Source organism: Cetorhinus maximus, chromosome 5 (assembly GCF_964194155.1).
Source record: "Cetorhinus maximus chromosome 5, sCetMax3.hap1.1, whole genome shotgun sequence".
In the NCBI taxonomy this organism is placed as follows: domain Eukaryota; kingdom Metazoa; phylum Chordata; class Chondrichthyes; order Lamniformes; family Cetorhinidae; genus Cetorhinus; species Cetorhinus maximus.
This window is the reverse complement of record NC_135883.1, coordinates 30,770,424-30,786,450: the sequence shown is the minus strand read 5'-3', so window position 1 is coordinate 30,786,450 and position 16,027 is coordinate 30,770,424. Positions and strand designations below refer to the sequence as shown.

The following is a 16,027-nucleotide window of genomic DNA, read 5'->3' as shown; positions in this document are numbered from 1 at the left end:
GGACTACCTTCAGGTTTGAGTTCCATGGGACTCTGAGGCATGAATTTTATAGGATTCTCACTGAGTCTGATATCTATGTAACTCCATTGAGGTGCGTTTGCTACAGAAACATGTTTAGGATTGATGTCCATGTGATTTTCATTGTGGCCAAAACCTTCAGAACTCTTCAGATCTGAGTCATCTCCAGACATTGTTTCTATAGAATTCTCCTGAAATTTTGCTACTCGCTGGACTCCTGCTGTGCCATGAATATTTGAATTGGACAATTGTGTTCCAGAATTCCCACAGGATCTAACTATTGTATTGCTCTCTTCAGAATTGATTTCCAAAAGACTCCACCCACCCCTCCCACCCTACCCAGCTGGCACTCTGCCCCTTGCCACCCACTACCTCACTTACACTCATTTGCTAACAGTGAAAAGCTATTTAAATGTCCCGAAGCTTTTTACTCTGTTAGTGAGTGAAGACTTATCAAAATATAGCAGCTAATGCCGTAAAAAGGGAGAGGGAGGTGGCTTAGCTTCCCCTGATGATCCTGCACCATGAGGAAGGACTCCTGGGCCAAGTACGCTTCACGTTTCTGAAAAGGTCTGGTTCAGAAGTCTAGGCGAGGAATATGGAGCACCGGTGGAAGGCAAGTAAATAGGAGTGGCAATCTGGTGATTGCCACTCCTTGGAAGTTTCAGCCCAAAATTTAAAATCCCAGTTACCCGCTAAGAGAATAAAGCCACAAGATTCCATGGTTTTAAACAAACAAAATGAACTTTTTACTGTACGAGGCTGGCAAAGTAAACAATCTATAATATCTATCTTATACTCTAGCGTTCAGAATTACTGAGGTAAATATGAATTAACAGGCAAATTGGTCCAACGCACTACACTGCACATTAAATGTCAGGTGCGACCAAGCCAGGTTCCACGGATTTCTCAGCAACCCACCCAGATATCAGTGAACACCCTGGCACCCCACCCCCTGCCACCTACTACCTCACTTACGCTCATTTGCTAACAGTGAAATGTTATTTAAATGTCCTAAAGCTTTTTACTCTGTTAGTGAGTGAAGACTAAACAAAATATAGCAGCTAATGCCATAAAAAGGGAGAGGGAAGTGGCTTAACTTCCCCTGACAATCCTGCACCATTTTGTGACTGAGATATATACTTCAAAATCTGAATTACTTCAAAAGCCACTCTTACTCAGACTGCCTCAATGGCTGCTCACCTCCAGTTGGTTCAATCTCTTCTCCTGAGACTGGGTTCCACAGGTTTCAAAAAGCTGTACTCCTGCCTTTAATTACTGGCACAATTTCGATCCTTCGCAGACCGCTAGCTTCACTAAACTTGCAGTGCCCCTGGATTTCTCTGAACTCCAGTTTCCTGGCTGTACCGAGTTATACATGGCTCAAAGGGCTTCCCTGAGCCCTAACTGCCTGACGTGGAACTAGTGACCTTCTGTCACCTTCTCGGCTCCCCAGGACTTCTCTGAGCCCTAACTGGCTGGAGCCTTCTAACACAGCACCGTTTCAGTATGATGCCTCTTCCCCTGCTGCAGAACACTTGTAAATTGAAAGCAAAGAAACTTCTTAAGCTCCACCCATCTCCATGACAGTGTAGTCTTTCAGGGTTCACAATGCTTTTGAACTAGTTGAGCTCTTAACTACCAAAATAAAACATTTCTCTGGACTGTACTTCTTTGCAAGCAGTGTAGACTTCAGGCCTGCAGCTAAGTAAGCCCACCTTCTGTTTAGGACCTTGCCTTTTTAGTTGTAACCCCTTAAAAGGTTGGGGCCATGCTGATTTAAGTGTAATAGACTCCAAGCTGCATTAGTTACATTTATCCCACTTTATACAGTTAAACTTAAAAAGTAATGTTTAGTTCTGAAAAGATTAAAGTATTAGCATGAACTAGATATTCGTCACATATATCTGAACCTCATCTTCAATTTACAAACAAAATGTACTTGTTATTGATGGGAGCCATTTTGCTAATGCAGCTTTTTATATTTTTTTTTTAAAAAAGCCTCTGGTCAGTCCTGATGTGGAGTACCAGTAGACAGATTGACTTCACCTTGCGTGTGGCAAGATTAAGAGCACGTGTTCAAAGCAAAAGCTATCATTATAAATTGTAATTTTCCATTAGTTACTTAAGTGTTGAAGATGTGATTTTCTTTCTTAAGTCGACAAATGAGCTGACATTTACGATGCACCTTTTAACACTTTGATTTACTTCATTTGTTTCTTCTCTCTGTACAAGTTTTAAAATATATAAATACTTGAATAGTTACTCCAGCCTGATCCACAAATGGAACTTCACTTTTCTATAAATTTGACCATCCTATTGCACTCCCTTTCTGCTTTTGCAAATCTTAATTCAATTAGGTTAAAGTACCAATGACGCTTGTTTAACTTTATTTTTTACTTGTTTAATATTTCATTTGGGATATTCAGTCACAGTTACGTAACTCTGAAGCTTCTGGGTTGCCTTAATTTATATTTCAGTGATTTCCTTCAACCTAAATTGTAGTTCCCAGTGCAAATGAGAGAACTTGTATAACAGTAACCTCTTATCACATGCATCATTTTGCTACTTCAGTAGCTTTTAAAAACAATTCTGCCAAATATTTGTCAACGGTGGACATTTGTTTATTGCTTCTTTGCAAAGTAGGCAATATTGTAAATCAGTGATTGCAAACCTATGCTATACATACTCAAAACATTCTTTGTGACTAAAAAACCTGTGTATAAATTGATAGATTAGCTAAAATCCTTAAACTATAGTCATCCAACACTAGATTCCTTCTTTGAATGACATATGATAGAGATTGCCTGCGTGTTATTTCAGCAAAAATCAGGTGGAATTTTCTATTGAAAGGTCCCCATTGCACATGTTTCATTTGGGTGACCTTCATGCAAATGGTAAACAATTGAGCATATTATTTCAGTATTTTGGACTGCTGGCAGTAAGCCAATAGTTCAAATTTCATTGATATTCTAGAACTTTTATAATGTAAGCAGTGGGAAGATGACAAAGGTGTTTTAAGTAGAATGCAAAACAAGTTTTTAACTTGGAAGCTATATAGACTGACTGAATTCTGTTTACCTAAGGACTTTTCCATGTTTATGGAGAGAGGATTGTTGGTATGGTGGTCCCATTTTCATTAAGTATTCAAGAACTTTTGTTTCATTTTTAACAAAATCGACCTCTTCTGCCCAAACTGCCCAGAGTAGTCCAGTCCAGGACTACTTGTCAAATACCATTGGAACAATGGCTTCATTTGATGCCTGACTGGTGCAACTACTGTAAAATCAGCTGTTAAAAATTCTGGCTATAGATTAAAACAATGCATGACACGAAATGCCTTGAGTACTTAACTATATTTAAACATATGTCAAATTTTATGTCCTGTAACTTACTGATAGTGATTTGAAGCATTGGTTTTCTTGTGCATACAAGCTAACTTAAGGGTGAAAGAAAACACTTTTTTTATATGAGATGACGACTTGTGCTGGGCTGGTGCTATCACAGCAGCTGACCATCTTCTGCTACCTTAAAAATGTTGTTCTTTAAGTGTGACTCTGAACTGCAAGTAGAGGTGAGCGTTTTACTCCAAACTGTTCAATTATTCCTTCTGACTCCGTGCTATTATAATCACTCCATTTCCTGTAGCACTGTTTTACTCGACTTTTAACTGCAGTTGTGTGTCTCTCTCAATAAAAGCTTGACATTCTCAACCTTTCTTTTCATTTTAACTATACCCCATGATCACTATCCACCTGTTTCAGTTCAAGGTTTTTGAATGAAGCATACACTCTGTCTCTGTACTAATTTCCTCTCTCCAAACCCCTCTGTTGCCTCACCCCAACCTATCTCTGCAACCTCATTAAGCCTTGTATCTCCTCCCACACTTTGCAGACCTGATTCTGATGTCAAGTGTGACTTGCCTTTGACTTGACAGGCTGTAAGTTTAAGTCTCATCCCCAGAGATGTGAGCACAAAACATAGCTTGACAGGGGACACCGCTGTGTATTACTGAGGACGTACTAGACAGTGGAAGGATGTGGAGAGAGGAAATGAGTTTACGGATTGAAAGCATCAACGGAGATCCAGTTGGAGGTGCCATCTTTTGGATAAAATATGAAATAGAGGCTCTGCCTGCCCTCAGGTGGGCATGAGCTACACACTATTTTGAAGTGCAGAGATCTCAAAAAACTTGAATGTCAGGGATGTTAGAGATGGAAGCAGCAAGACCACAAAAAGATTTTCAGCAAGGATGAGGATTTTAAAATTGAGGTGTTGTCAGACTCAGAACTGGTGTAGGCCAGTGAAGAAAAGAAGGGGAATTTACCCTCCTGCCATTACCAGTATTTATCCCTCTATCCAACATCACTTCAACAGATTACCTGATCATTATCAAATTGCTGTTGGACTTTGCTGCACGCAGGTTGTTTGCCACATTTCGTACATTGCATAAGTAAACACTTGAAAAGTACTTGATTGGCTATAAAGCACTTGGGGACGACCTGAGGTTGCAAAAGCAGTTTTCTTTTGTTCCCATCGCAAATTTCCTGACCACCATTTCCATCCTTCTCCCTGGCAGCTGTCCAAAATTTAGTCTGGCCTTCACAACCTTGTTGTGTTTGACTCCGAGACGAGGAACGGGATTTTCCAGCCCTGCCTCCTGCTGGGATTGTCCGGTCCTGTCGAAAGGCAAAGGACTTTTGGCTGATCTGCCGCATCCCCTGTAGCAGGTCCTGCCACGGCGGAGCCGGAAACCCGGGCTGAGGTTCCAACCACACACCTTTCACCATTAAGACTGCCTACTTTACACCTCTATAGCATCAACCCTGTCTCAGTACACTTGCTACTGTAACCCTCATCACTTGGCCTTTGTTAGATCTAGATGACTGTTCCAGTACATGCCTGGCTAACCTGCTATCTTCCATCCTACAAATTTGTGGTAATTCAAAATTCTGCTTGTATTTTAACTCCAAGACTCATTCACCCATGTGCTTGCTGGCCTCCCCTGGACCCTGGTCTAACAACACCTCAGTTTTATGATCAGCATCTTCCATGGCCTTGCTGCTCCCCACCTCTGTAACTTCTTTTGTACAAATCATTGAGATCTCTGCAGTGATAGAAATCAGGGAAGCATATTGCTGGCCATGCTTTTAGGTGCCTTGGCACTGAGCTCTAAACCCCTCTGTCTATTTACACCTCTCCCCTCCTTTTAAGGTGCTCCTTAAAGCCAAACTCTTGACCAAGCTTTTAGTCATCTTTCCTGATAAACTCCTGCTGTGGCTATTTATTTTTTATTGATGACGCACTTGTTAAGTGTCTTTGAATGTTTTGCTATGTTAAAAGGGCTAAATAAATGCAAGTTGTTGTTTTTCATTGTTGTATAAATGTAAATCTGCCTTTGTCCTGCTGCCAGTGGCAAAACTTTCAGCTGCTTCTTCCCTACTTTCTAGAACTCCCGCCCTAAACCATTATTTTTCCTCTTCACTTTTCTCTCTACCTTGAAGAACCTTTTTCAATCTATTTTTGAATGACCTTTTTTTATCATCCCTCGGTGAATTGGTGTGTCATTTCTTTGGCTTCTGCACATTGCCTTTGGGATTTTTTTTCATTGGTCATGCTTTATAAATGCCAGTTGTTTCTTTTGGATGGTGGGGGGGGTGGGGGGGTGGGGGGGTGGTGGAGGGGGGGTGGGGGGTTGTGGGGCGGGGATGGGGGGGGCGGGTGGTTGTGGGGGGGGCGGGTGGTGAGGAGGAAGAGAAAATGGGTACATTGCAGCCAAGTTCACTTCTGACATTCTGACAGTTTTTAGTAGGAATTGCTAGGAAATTAAATGCAAGATTAATCTCCCACATTGTCTGAGGTGTTAGGAAGGACTGGTGAACTGTAGTTTTTAACATTTAAGGGGTTGTGTTACATAATTTGTGAGAATGAAGAAGCAAAACTTACAAAATTATGATTAGCACTAATGCCCATGTTGAGACAATTTCCAAATTCATCCTCTTATTCAGCCATAATTCTTTTCCTAGTTTTTAATAATTTCAGTAACTGTGTAATTGGAGGCAAGCACTTGCATTTTGACTAATCATTCATAAAATCTAATTATTTCAGAAAACTTCATTTATACTAGCTTTAAGGTTTTTGCATATAAATAAGTGTCTTAAAAACAAACAGACCTTTTTTGGATGGGGTTATTTAAACCTGTATTCCATCTGGCATACATCCATTATACTTCAGGCAACTGCTCCATTCCCCTTATGTTCTATTTTCCATGTGTCTGCTTCACACTCGTGCCTACGCTTTGTCCCAGGCGGTTTGTGAGCACTAACGTAAGAAATTGTAGTTATTACAGGAGTTTGTCCCAGATAATGAAATCCTTTTCCTTGTGTTGCAAACAGAAGGGGGGTTAATTTAAACAGCACTAATTTCTCCTCCCATCACCTGTCCATAAACAGAAAGGTGTTTTTGATTTGCTTCCCCCTTTATAAGTGGTGATGTATTTCCAAACCCCTCAGTTTTGGTGTGATCCAATTTATATTAGTAACCCCACAGCAAACTCATGATAGGCTGAACGCAAAGGGTTAGTTTATTTGCGTAAACTCCGAACGCAGGAGGAGGGTTGCAATGTTGCCTCTTTTACATTTGTACAGTAAAAGAGGGATAAAAGATTTACAAAATAGTTTCATGTGGGTTCCAGAGTCCAGAATCAAAATTGGGTGAGGTATTCTTTCACCGAGGTCAGTGAGCTGAAAACCAGTGCTAGATAATTCACTTTTCCGGTGGCATTGACTTCACAGGATGAGAGGGACATGTAGAGATGAATCAGTCTTGTAGGCGATGGTACAGACTTTCCAGCAGAAGCAGTGTAGATGGGGCCAGGTGTCCAACCTGGGCCAGAGCTCCTTATCTATGAGACTACTAGTTAAATGATAAATCTCACCGCTTTGCAGTTCATCAAGGCAATATTACTAGTTCCACCAGCTAGAGGTCCATGCTCCATTCTGTCTTTGACAAGGACTGTGTTTCCCTTGCCTGGGTTCCTGAGACTGTTAAATGTCTCAGCCAGTAAGAATGGAAAGGAAGGTTGTGGGGCCCTTTGTCTTAGCAGATGAGCAGACACCTGTTGGCCAGCCTGGGTTATGAAATGCAGGTGGCCTTTGTATAGCGCTCTTTGAATTTTGTCTGTGGAGCCCATGGTGGGGTGGAGCTTTCTCTCCAAAAGTCAATGATTCCCACTGAGTCTTCCATTTGCCATTAACACTGGTGCCCTGCCAGACAGTTTATTGTTCATTCCTGAGCTTAATTTGTGAGCAGCAAGAAGCTATTTGACAACTGCACCCAAGGATGATGCTATTTCCAGAAAAAACTTTTGCTCTTTTCTGTTATCCTCCCCGACCCACAGCATGGCAGCAAATCTTAGGACCTCAGGGCTTCTTAACCCCATCCAACTGTGTACTTTTTTCCTTTATTCTTTCATGGGATGCAGGTGTTGCTGACAATACCAGCATTTGTTTCCCATCCCTAATTGCCCTTGAACCGAGTGGCTTGCTAGACCATTTCAGAGGGCAGTTAAGAGACAACTACATAGCTGTGGGCCTGGAGTCCAGGTAAGAATGGCAAATTTCCTTCCCTAAAGGACACAAGTGATCGGGTGGGTTTATATAACAATCAATGATCATTTCATGGCACCATTACTGAAACCAGCTTTTCATTCCAGTGTTATTAACTGAATTTTAAAAAACACCAGCTGCCATGGTGGGATTTGAACCTCTATCCCCAAAGCATTAGCCTGGGCCTCTGGATTACTAAATCTAGTGACATTGTCACTACACCACCATCTTCCCCTAATACTAAATACATCCTACTGCTGTACTTGACAATTTAAAACATTGTAGTGTATAATTATTTTCAAGCACCAGTTAGAAACTGAAAAATTAACTTTTTCCAGGTTTCAATAAGTAGGGAATAATGCTGTTCATCACTCTTCTGCAGAATGATTGCTCAGTGAATTCTTTTTTTCTTTTGATCCTCCTTCTCCCCACCCCCACCATAAGTATAATGATGCAGAGTGACACTAAGATTCTAAACAATGGCCTGGTATTTCCTGGAAAATTTTGATGCAACTTGGACATAAGATCAGGGCAGCTGTGTGTTATTCCACGGGAATTCGCACACAGTGATTGACACCAGTTTTATACCAACATGTCATTACACACTAATTTCCTCAACCCTTTATGTTGCTTCCACGTTGTTTGACAGAACATTTGACCAATTTAATGTCGCACCCCAACCACTGTCATCTAAGGGCAAAAATACAGAGATTGTAAATTCCCTGCATTTATGTCACTTCTGAACAGGTGTAAATTAGTCCCCTGAATCTCACCTGCACCAGGACCCAAAATTTCTGGTATTTTGCAGCAAATAATTATTATATCCGCCTTTTGTTTTGCTATCCTGCCTAAGACCTATACTGTGTTTTCTATATCTTTTTCATTTTGTTTTTCTATGGCATCAAAATCTGAATATTACTGCAAGGAGAGACATGGTGCTGAAGCTTTTTGTCTTGCACTCATCAGGACAAATGCAAGAATGCCAAATTTCAAACAATGACAATTTATACTTCAGGTGGAAAGGGTGCTGATTGGTTGGCAAGTCAACTCTGACTAGCCGAGGTGTTGCCATGGAGAAAGCAACGGGGAACTGTAGGCTCACCAAGCTCCTGGGTAATTCAAAAAAAGGCAAAAGGCATGAGTCTGTACTTGCAAAATCCAAAACAAAATGTTTCCTGTTGAACGTGATTCTGGATTGGGCAGCACCTACTGAACCATGCTGAATGTGCTAATAGCTGTACTACCAACCAATTAAAGATAATCTCTCAAACTCGTAATGTGGCTCATTTACACTTGCCAGAAGCGACATACATTCATATGCAGGGACCTAAATTCTGCAAATGAAAGAAATATTTTCAAGCCTTGCACCTTTTATAAATTATCCGGGAGCTTAGGGCGTTTATATTTTCTTGTTGCTTTCACCATGGCAACGCCTTGGCCAATCAGAGTCAACTTGCTAACCAATCAGTGCCCTTTTCTCCTGCAATATAATTGTGATCATTTGAAATTTGGCATTCTTGCACTTGTCTTCACGAGTGCAAGACAAAAAGCTTCAGCAACCTGACTCCTTTTTCAGTATTAGAATCTGTTGGCTTTTTAAAAAAAAAGCCTTGCACAATTGGGTTTTCTTAATGTAGCTGCTATTTTGGTGAAGGGGTTAAAATAATGTCTAAATAGATACTGTGCTAATAAGATGCACCTGTTTGAAAGTCTGATTTTTAGCATGCAGTTTTGGTCTTATTGATTCCCAAAATTTGAACTTGCCAGGTGCTACTGCTACAGACATCTGCACGTTTAGCATTCAAGGGTTGATTGAACACACAGCCGACACTTCATTTCAAGACCTCACCTGGAACCTTGGAATCTCTTGAGCGTCTACTGAAGCCATTGAAAGTTGTTACTGTAGAATTTTCACTAATTTTATCAGAGCAATCCAGGTGAAATTGGCTGAGCCATTGTAAAAGATTGTGGAAATTTAAACATTAGTAATGTCAAGTTTCATACATAAAATTTCCACTAACTCTGTCACTTATTTAAATAATCATCTTTATCGAAACCACAAAACTTGCCACAGCCCTAGATTGAAATAGTGAGTTATGAGAGTTTCTACTAATTGAGGATGGTCTTCAAATTGCGCATGTTTTCATAGGCAAATAAGTGCTGGTAGGGACATTTTAGAAGTTGCTACATGTTTTAAAATAAAAATTTAATTATTAAGATATTGACTACTCCATTTCAATGAAACCAGTAACTAGATCAGCAGTTTTAAAGTCATTTTCAGTGACTTAAAATCTGGTTACTCACTGATGGACTAGACCAGACATGCTTAAAAACGATTCAACCTTGTTAATAAAATTGCACTGGATTACCACTCTTAAATATAACAGTGAGTACTTCTTTCTTGCATAGAAGGAAAATCTATTAAGCAGCGCAGTTGTGCTGGTTTATGGAAGATTTGTGATTATGCAAATTAATTTTAGCAGAAATTTGAACTGTAACCTTTAATCAGTCCAAATTGTACCCAATTTCTCGGTCACACCCAAATTGAAAACTTATGCCTGCTGTGCTTTTTGTGTATAAGTTGTATGATGGCTTCAAATTTTAATTGTCATAATATTAATATGATAGAGGGACTTAAGAAGCTGGGTGACAACGTCCTGTGCTTTCCTTGGGCCCCGAGATGCTGATTTTAGTTTGTTTTAAATTAGTTTTTATGTTCTTGAATATGCCAATACTATTTGCAGGAATTTGGCTGCAAGTTCTTGTCAGCAAGGTCAATTTAGAAACTGGTGTAATAGTCAGTGTCATTTCTGTGTAGGCACAATCTGGAAAATTCTGGTTGTGTGTGCTTGTACAACTTTAATGTATCAGAGCTGTTAAGTCATGGAATGTTTTTGTCTGTGGTAGTGATACTGTGACATTTAATGTGCACAAGTATTTTTTCTTTAATTTACATCTATGCTTATTTCAGGTATGGCACGAAAAGAAGAGCATCTGACCCCAGTACAAAAAACCTTAGCTATTCGGTAAGTAGCTAGAGAACTAATTTTGAAATAACACCAGGCTTGGGCAGCTACTGTTGACTTAATTTTCAAATATGTGAGATTCCTTATCCTAGAATAATTATTGTGTATTGCAACATAAACTTTTGCAAAACCTGTTCCATAAGCTATATGTGGCCATTATTTTCTCTTGTGGCACACGATGAATCAACAATGATTCATGTGAAAACAATGCAGGGAAAGAAGAAAAGCTCTGGTATCATGCAGTTGGTAGCTTGGCCTTATCAGGCCTAGGCCAACTGGCCATGTTTGCTTAAGCCTCCTTAAAGCCTCTTTCCAGCCTTTGAAATTTGGATTTGATCAGTTACATAGGGGGCTTTAGATTAAGTTCACTGCTGTATCATTGCAGCTGTCCTAGTCACTGATTTTCTTCAATTATTGAAGAAAAAATAGAGTTGAGTCACTTGGGGGAGAACTTGCAGTTGGAGACAAGTGTATGGTGTGTGTACATTTAAGTATGTTATGTGGAGTTCTGTTTCACTGCATCATAAAATACATATAAGTAAGCTTGCATCACTGTAAGCATAATACACACTTTGAGCAGTGTCAAGATATTGCTACAGTGCTTATCTCTTTTGTTTTTTTTCTTTCTTCTCTCACTCCTCCCATTCATGCAACCAACAAAGCTTTGGGCCTTGTTTTCTGTCTGTTCACTGAAATTGCACTTGTGCTGTCTTCAGAAGCTTCAGAAGATCAGCTGGCAGGACAAAATACCAGACAGACGTGCTGACCTGACTTGGCATGCCAAGCATCCACACCGTATTGAGACGGTCGCAACTGAGTTGGGCTGGTCATGTAGCCAGAATGCCTGACACGCACTGACCAAAGCAAATTTTCAATGAAGAGCTCGAATCTGGGGTGTGCTCTCATGGCAGTTAAAGGAAATCTTACAAGGACACTCTGAAGGCTTCACTTAAGAGTTTTAATATCGACTTTGAGCCCTGGGACAGGTTCAAGATTGCTGCACCTGAGGGGAAAAAACAGTGCATCTTCCTTCAGCTGTGGCTCAGTTCATAGCACCCTCGCCTTTGAATCAGAGGGTTGTGGGTTCATGTCCCACTCCCGGAATACCAAGAACTGTGATTGTACTCGAAAGAGTTGCAATCTGTGACTGTTGATAACTCGAAAGAGTTTCCTTCAAAAACAAGTGTATATCAGAGACACAGGAAACCCAAGCCAGCAACTCATCCAAAGCTCATCTGTCTGCAGTATGCTGTTCTATTTTCAGCCGCAATCAGCCTTAGCAGTCACCTACGTACCCACCAGAACCCTGCCAAACACCCCAGATAATGAATAGGGTCATCTTTGCTTCGAAGGACGAGCAAGAGCCTGAGCGGACAATATGGCGCAATTGGTTTTACGACGGTGAAACCAGTTCGCCATCGTCCACTCAGCACGCCCATGACAGGCCACGTTTGCTACCATCCGACATCGGGAACCTCGTTGTCATAGATCGGCATATCATTATCAGGCCAGCCCGCCAGAATCCCCACCCACTCCCTTGCTGCATTGTCCATCCACATCAGTGGGAAAGCACGTTGAAGTGTTTCATAACAGCACACAAGCGATGTGCACTTGGCGGCCTGCACTTTGAGGGAAACTCGGAGGTAAGTACACAGTAACGTTGTGCAGCGCTCACCAGGGTTGCCTGTTAGACTACAAGCTTGAGGGGCGCTGGGGGTTGGGCTTAAGGGCAGTTCTGCCATTGAAGCAACTTGTAGGGTGTGGGGGGGTACCAAGGGCCTGCCATTGAATATAGCGTGCAAGCATTAGGGGTGGGGGATAGTGTGAGTGAGGGAAGTGGCCACACATTAGGGAAACCTATATAAAGTGACCATTCCTCTGCAACTGAGACAGTTCAGGCGCAGCCACATTGGTATGATTGGAGTTGGGCTTCTAGTTTATCTGCCCACTCAAGCAATGCAGAAGCATCAAAGTGCCACCAAGTGCTCCAAAGCTTCCCCCCCACCCCCGGCACAGACTGCAAAGTCGTTAGCATTTTAGTGGACTGCAGAACAGTTGGATGACTACACGTTGTACAATCTCCTTGCTAAAGCTGACCATGGAGCAGTCTCTGCTGGAGGTGCTCACAGCCCCTTGCAATGTCAGCATCCTGGTTTGGACCGTCTCCTCTATGGTTCAAGCAAACAGTGCAGCTTTGCAGCGTGGGTTAGGAGAATGCCTGATCTGAGGGCACAGCATGTGGTCCAATGGGCAAAGCTGCAACCAATCGGTCAGGTGGAGTGGGGCAGAGGTGGATGGGGTTTCAGGCAGCCACGCAGCACACTAATCTCTAGACATCCAAGTGGTGGCCAGCACACTCTGGGAATCGTTAAGGGGCCTTCACACTTAACCAGGACAAGTTCTCAGTACACCCATACTAACCACGTCTCTCTTTCATCCTGCAGGAGGAGCACATCAGGATCATGGAGCCTGGTGAACTAGCTGTATGCCTGATGGCCGACAGAGGAGAGCGACTGAGGCTCCTGGCTGCGCAGAGGCAGGAGCAGCAACCTCCGGAAGAAGGGGTGGCTGGGGCTCCTGCACGTGCCGCCCAAGAGCCACAGTAAGCCGTAGCAGGCCACCTGTCATTCCTGCAGATGACCGAGAACCAGTGTCACCGTAGACTGCGTGTTCCTAGTGAACGGGTCGGTTACATCTGCTACTTACTGCGGGATTTGGCACCACGTGGACATGGAGGGCATTCATTGCCAGTGGCTGTGAAGCGGTGCTCAATTTCTATGCCAATGGCTACTTTCAGGGCTCCACAGGTGAACTCTTGTGGTATATCACAAGCCTCCACCCACAAATGCATCCATGAGATCACGGATGCCATCTTTGCAAGGGCACACAACTTTGTTCATTTCACCCGGGACCAGGACAGCCAGGTGCAAAAGCGACTTGATTTGTCCAGATCTCTGGATTCCCACAGGTTCAGGGTGCGATCAACTGCACTTGTGGTGCTCAGATCTCTGTTGCAACACGCGGACTACATCAACCGTAAGGCTTCCATTTCACAATATGCAGCTGGTGTGTGGCCACCAGAAACACATCCTACAGATGTGTGCACAGTTTCCAGGGAGTGTGCATGATGTCTACGTTCTCAGGCGGTCACAAATCCCTGGGGTCTTCCAGGGTCCACAGAGGCTGCAGGGATGGCTCCTCGGGGACATGGGCTACCTGCAGAGGTCATGGCTGATGATGTCCATGCGGTGACCTAAGACTGCAGCAGAGCAACAGTATCATGAGGTTCATGCTGCAGCTTGCAACTTGGTGGAGCAGACCATTGGGGTGCTGAAGGTGAGGTTCTGGTGCCTGGACTGACCTGGAGCCCTGAAATATAGTCCACAGAGGGTGTCACGCATCATCATCGTCTGCTGTGCCCTTTACAACCTGGCACTGCAACGGGGAAAGGAGCTGGCTGAGGAGGAGATGGAGGATGCCGACAGGGATGAGGGTGAGGAGGCCCTCGGAGGAGACAATGACAGGGATAAGGCCCTCGCACTGGCTAGACGAGGCAGTTGCACTCAAGAGGCCCTCATAGCGGCTAGATTTGTGGAGGATGATGACGGCATAGGGTGAGGTGACCCCATAGCTCCTCACATCGCATCTGTAAACGTTTGACTCCAGTCTGGCTTATGGCAGTGCACACACCCTCTGTGATAATGCTCCTGTTATGGAGATGCAATAGAGGCCCTAATAACTGTTCGATTGCAGGAAGATGATGACGACATGCAGTGAGGACACTCCTTGGATCTTCACATAGCCTCTGAGAATATCTGACTCCTGTTTGGCAGGAGACAGCTTGCATGCTTGCACTCTGTGATCTGGGTCATATCATAGAGATGCAGCCATGAAACTTTAGAAGCATCTGATCCTTTGTCCGCCTTCAGCACCTGGGCTCTTCAGGGGCACAGCATCACTGGTCACATGCTGAAGAGATGGGGACCAGCACCTCCTTTTAAAAGGTGCTGAGAGCACACACAGAGTGAGAACACTCTGGCGTCTGTCCACTACATTCTGGCAGCAGTGACGAGCACCACCGAGGTGCAGGCATCAGTAATGTTTCTAGGGAGTGAGAGGCCAGACAATGACTTTGGCCCTGGACTGAGACACCTGCCTTTATCTTGTGCAGAAAGGTTTCACATCTGAGTGACAAGAACACCACTCATCAGAACAAGGAGCCATAGGCAGGGAGACAATCGTAGGAATTTATTGACAATAATGAACAGTACGTACAAGTGATTAACACCCGTGGCCAGGCTGTGCAACTAATTCTCCCTTTCCTAACCCTGCCACTAAGTCTTGTTGCTCCCCGGACAACCACAGCGGAGGTGGAGGCAGCCTGCTGACTGTGACGTCCTATCTGTGATGACCTTGGCAGGTGTCCTCTGGAGGGCCAAGACTGAGGGCCCCGGCCTGCTTTCGGGGTCCTGCTGTGTGGCAGTGGCACCCTCCTTGGCCTGTGGAGCTCGAACTGCTGAGGTCACAGGAAGAGGGGTCGGATGTGCTGATCACGTTTGGAGTCACCTGGATGAACGGGCCTGGAATGTGTGCCTGCTGATCCTCCTCCCCTATGGGTGCCCGGGGGACTTAGGCTGACTCCTTGAAGTGATAGCGCCTCAGGCAGTTCGATCTCCAGCTACCTAGGGGTAGCTGGAGATTGAACTGCCTGGCACCCCTCTTGCATACGCACTGTTGGAGGCCAACTATGGCTTCAATGATGGGAGTTTAGCCTGCGCAGCAGTGCAGGAGCAAAGTCCTGGACCAAGGTCTCTATGGTGGCCGCCATCCTACTAGCCTTGAACTCAGTGCGTTGGCGCATTGGCATGCTGGCAGCATCACCTCAGTGAAGGCAGACTGGCTCCTCCGTACCTTGCAATCTGAGGAGTGCAGCAGACATCTGCTCCGGATGTTCCCGAGCTTGCCTTTGCAGCTCTAGCAACTGTCACATGACCGAGTCCAGAGGCTTGTCATCTGACTTGGACAGAGCAAATTTCTGTCCTCCGAGTGCCGGACGCCAGGGAGGTCCCTACCACCGCCTGCTGTGGATTAGACAGTGCGATGTGCTCACCAGATTGTGATCCTGAGGCTATTCTAAAGTCAGGTCCCACTGAGGTGTGTCTCTCTGTGCTGGTAGAGGGTGTGGTTGAGCGATGTGACGGGACTTCAACGGGGATGCCTCCAGATTCCTCTTTGGAGGTTTCTTCAGAGCTTGATTGGAGGCCCTAGATCATGGAATCCATCAGCTGTTTCCCATATGTGTCTGCAGAAGCAAGGGGAGATAATTAGTGCATGGCAGTGGCCTGTGAAACAGGACACATCACTCAACAGCATGGT

At 43.8% G+C, this 16,027-nt stretch overlaps 1 protein-coding gene across 5 annotated transcripts in view; it reads left to right on the top strand.

Annotated features, from left to right (window-relative positions):
* The window catches only part of LOC144680553 (membrane-bound glycerophospholipid O-acyltransferase 2-like), a 164,961-nt gene that overhangs the window by 104,540 nt on the left and 44,394 nt on the right, over positions 1-16,027 (top strand). For all 5 annotated transcript variants that reach the window (XM_078541650.1, XM_078541653.1, XM_078541652.1 and 2 more), the window contains one exon: positions 10,597-10,651. In XM_078541650.1, the coding sequence (XP_078397776.1) occupies positions 10,597-10,651 (55 nt within the window). The remainder of the gene's footprint in view (positions 1-10,596; positions 10,652-16,027) is intronic.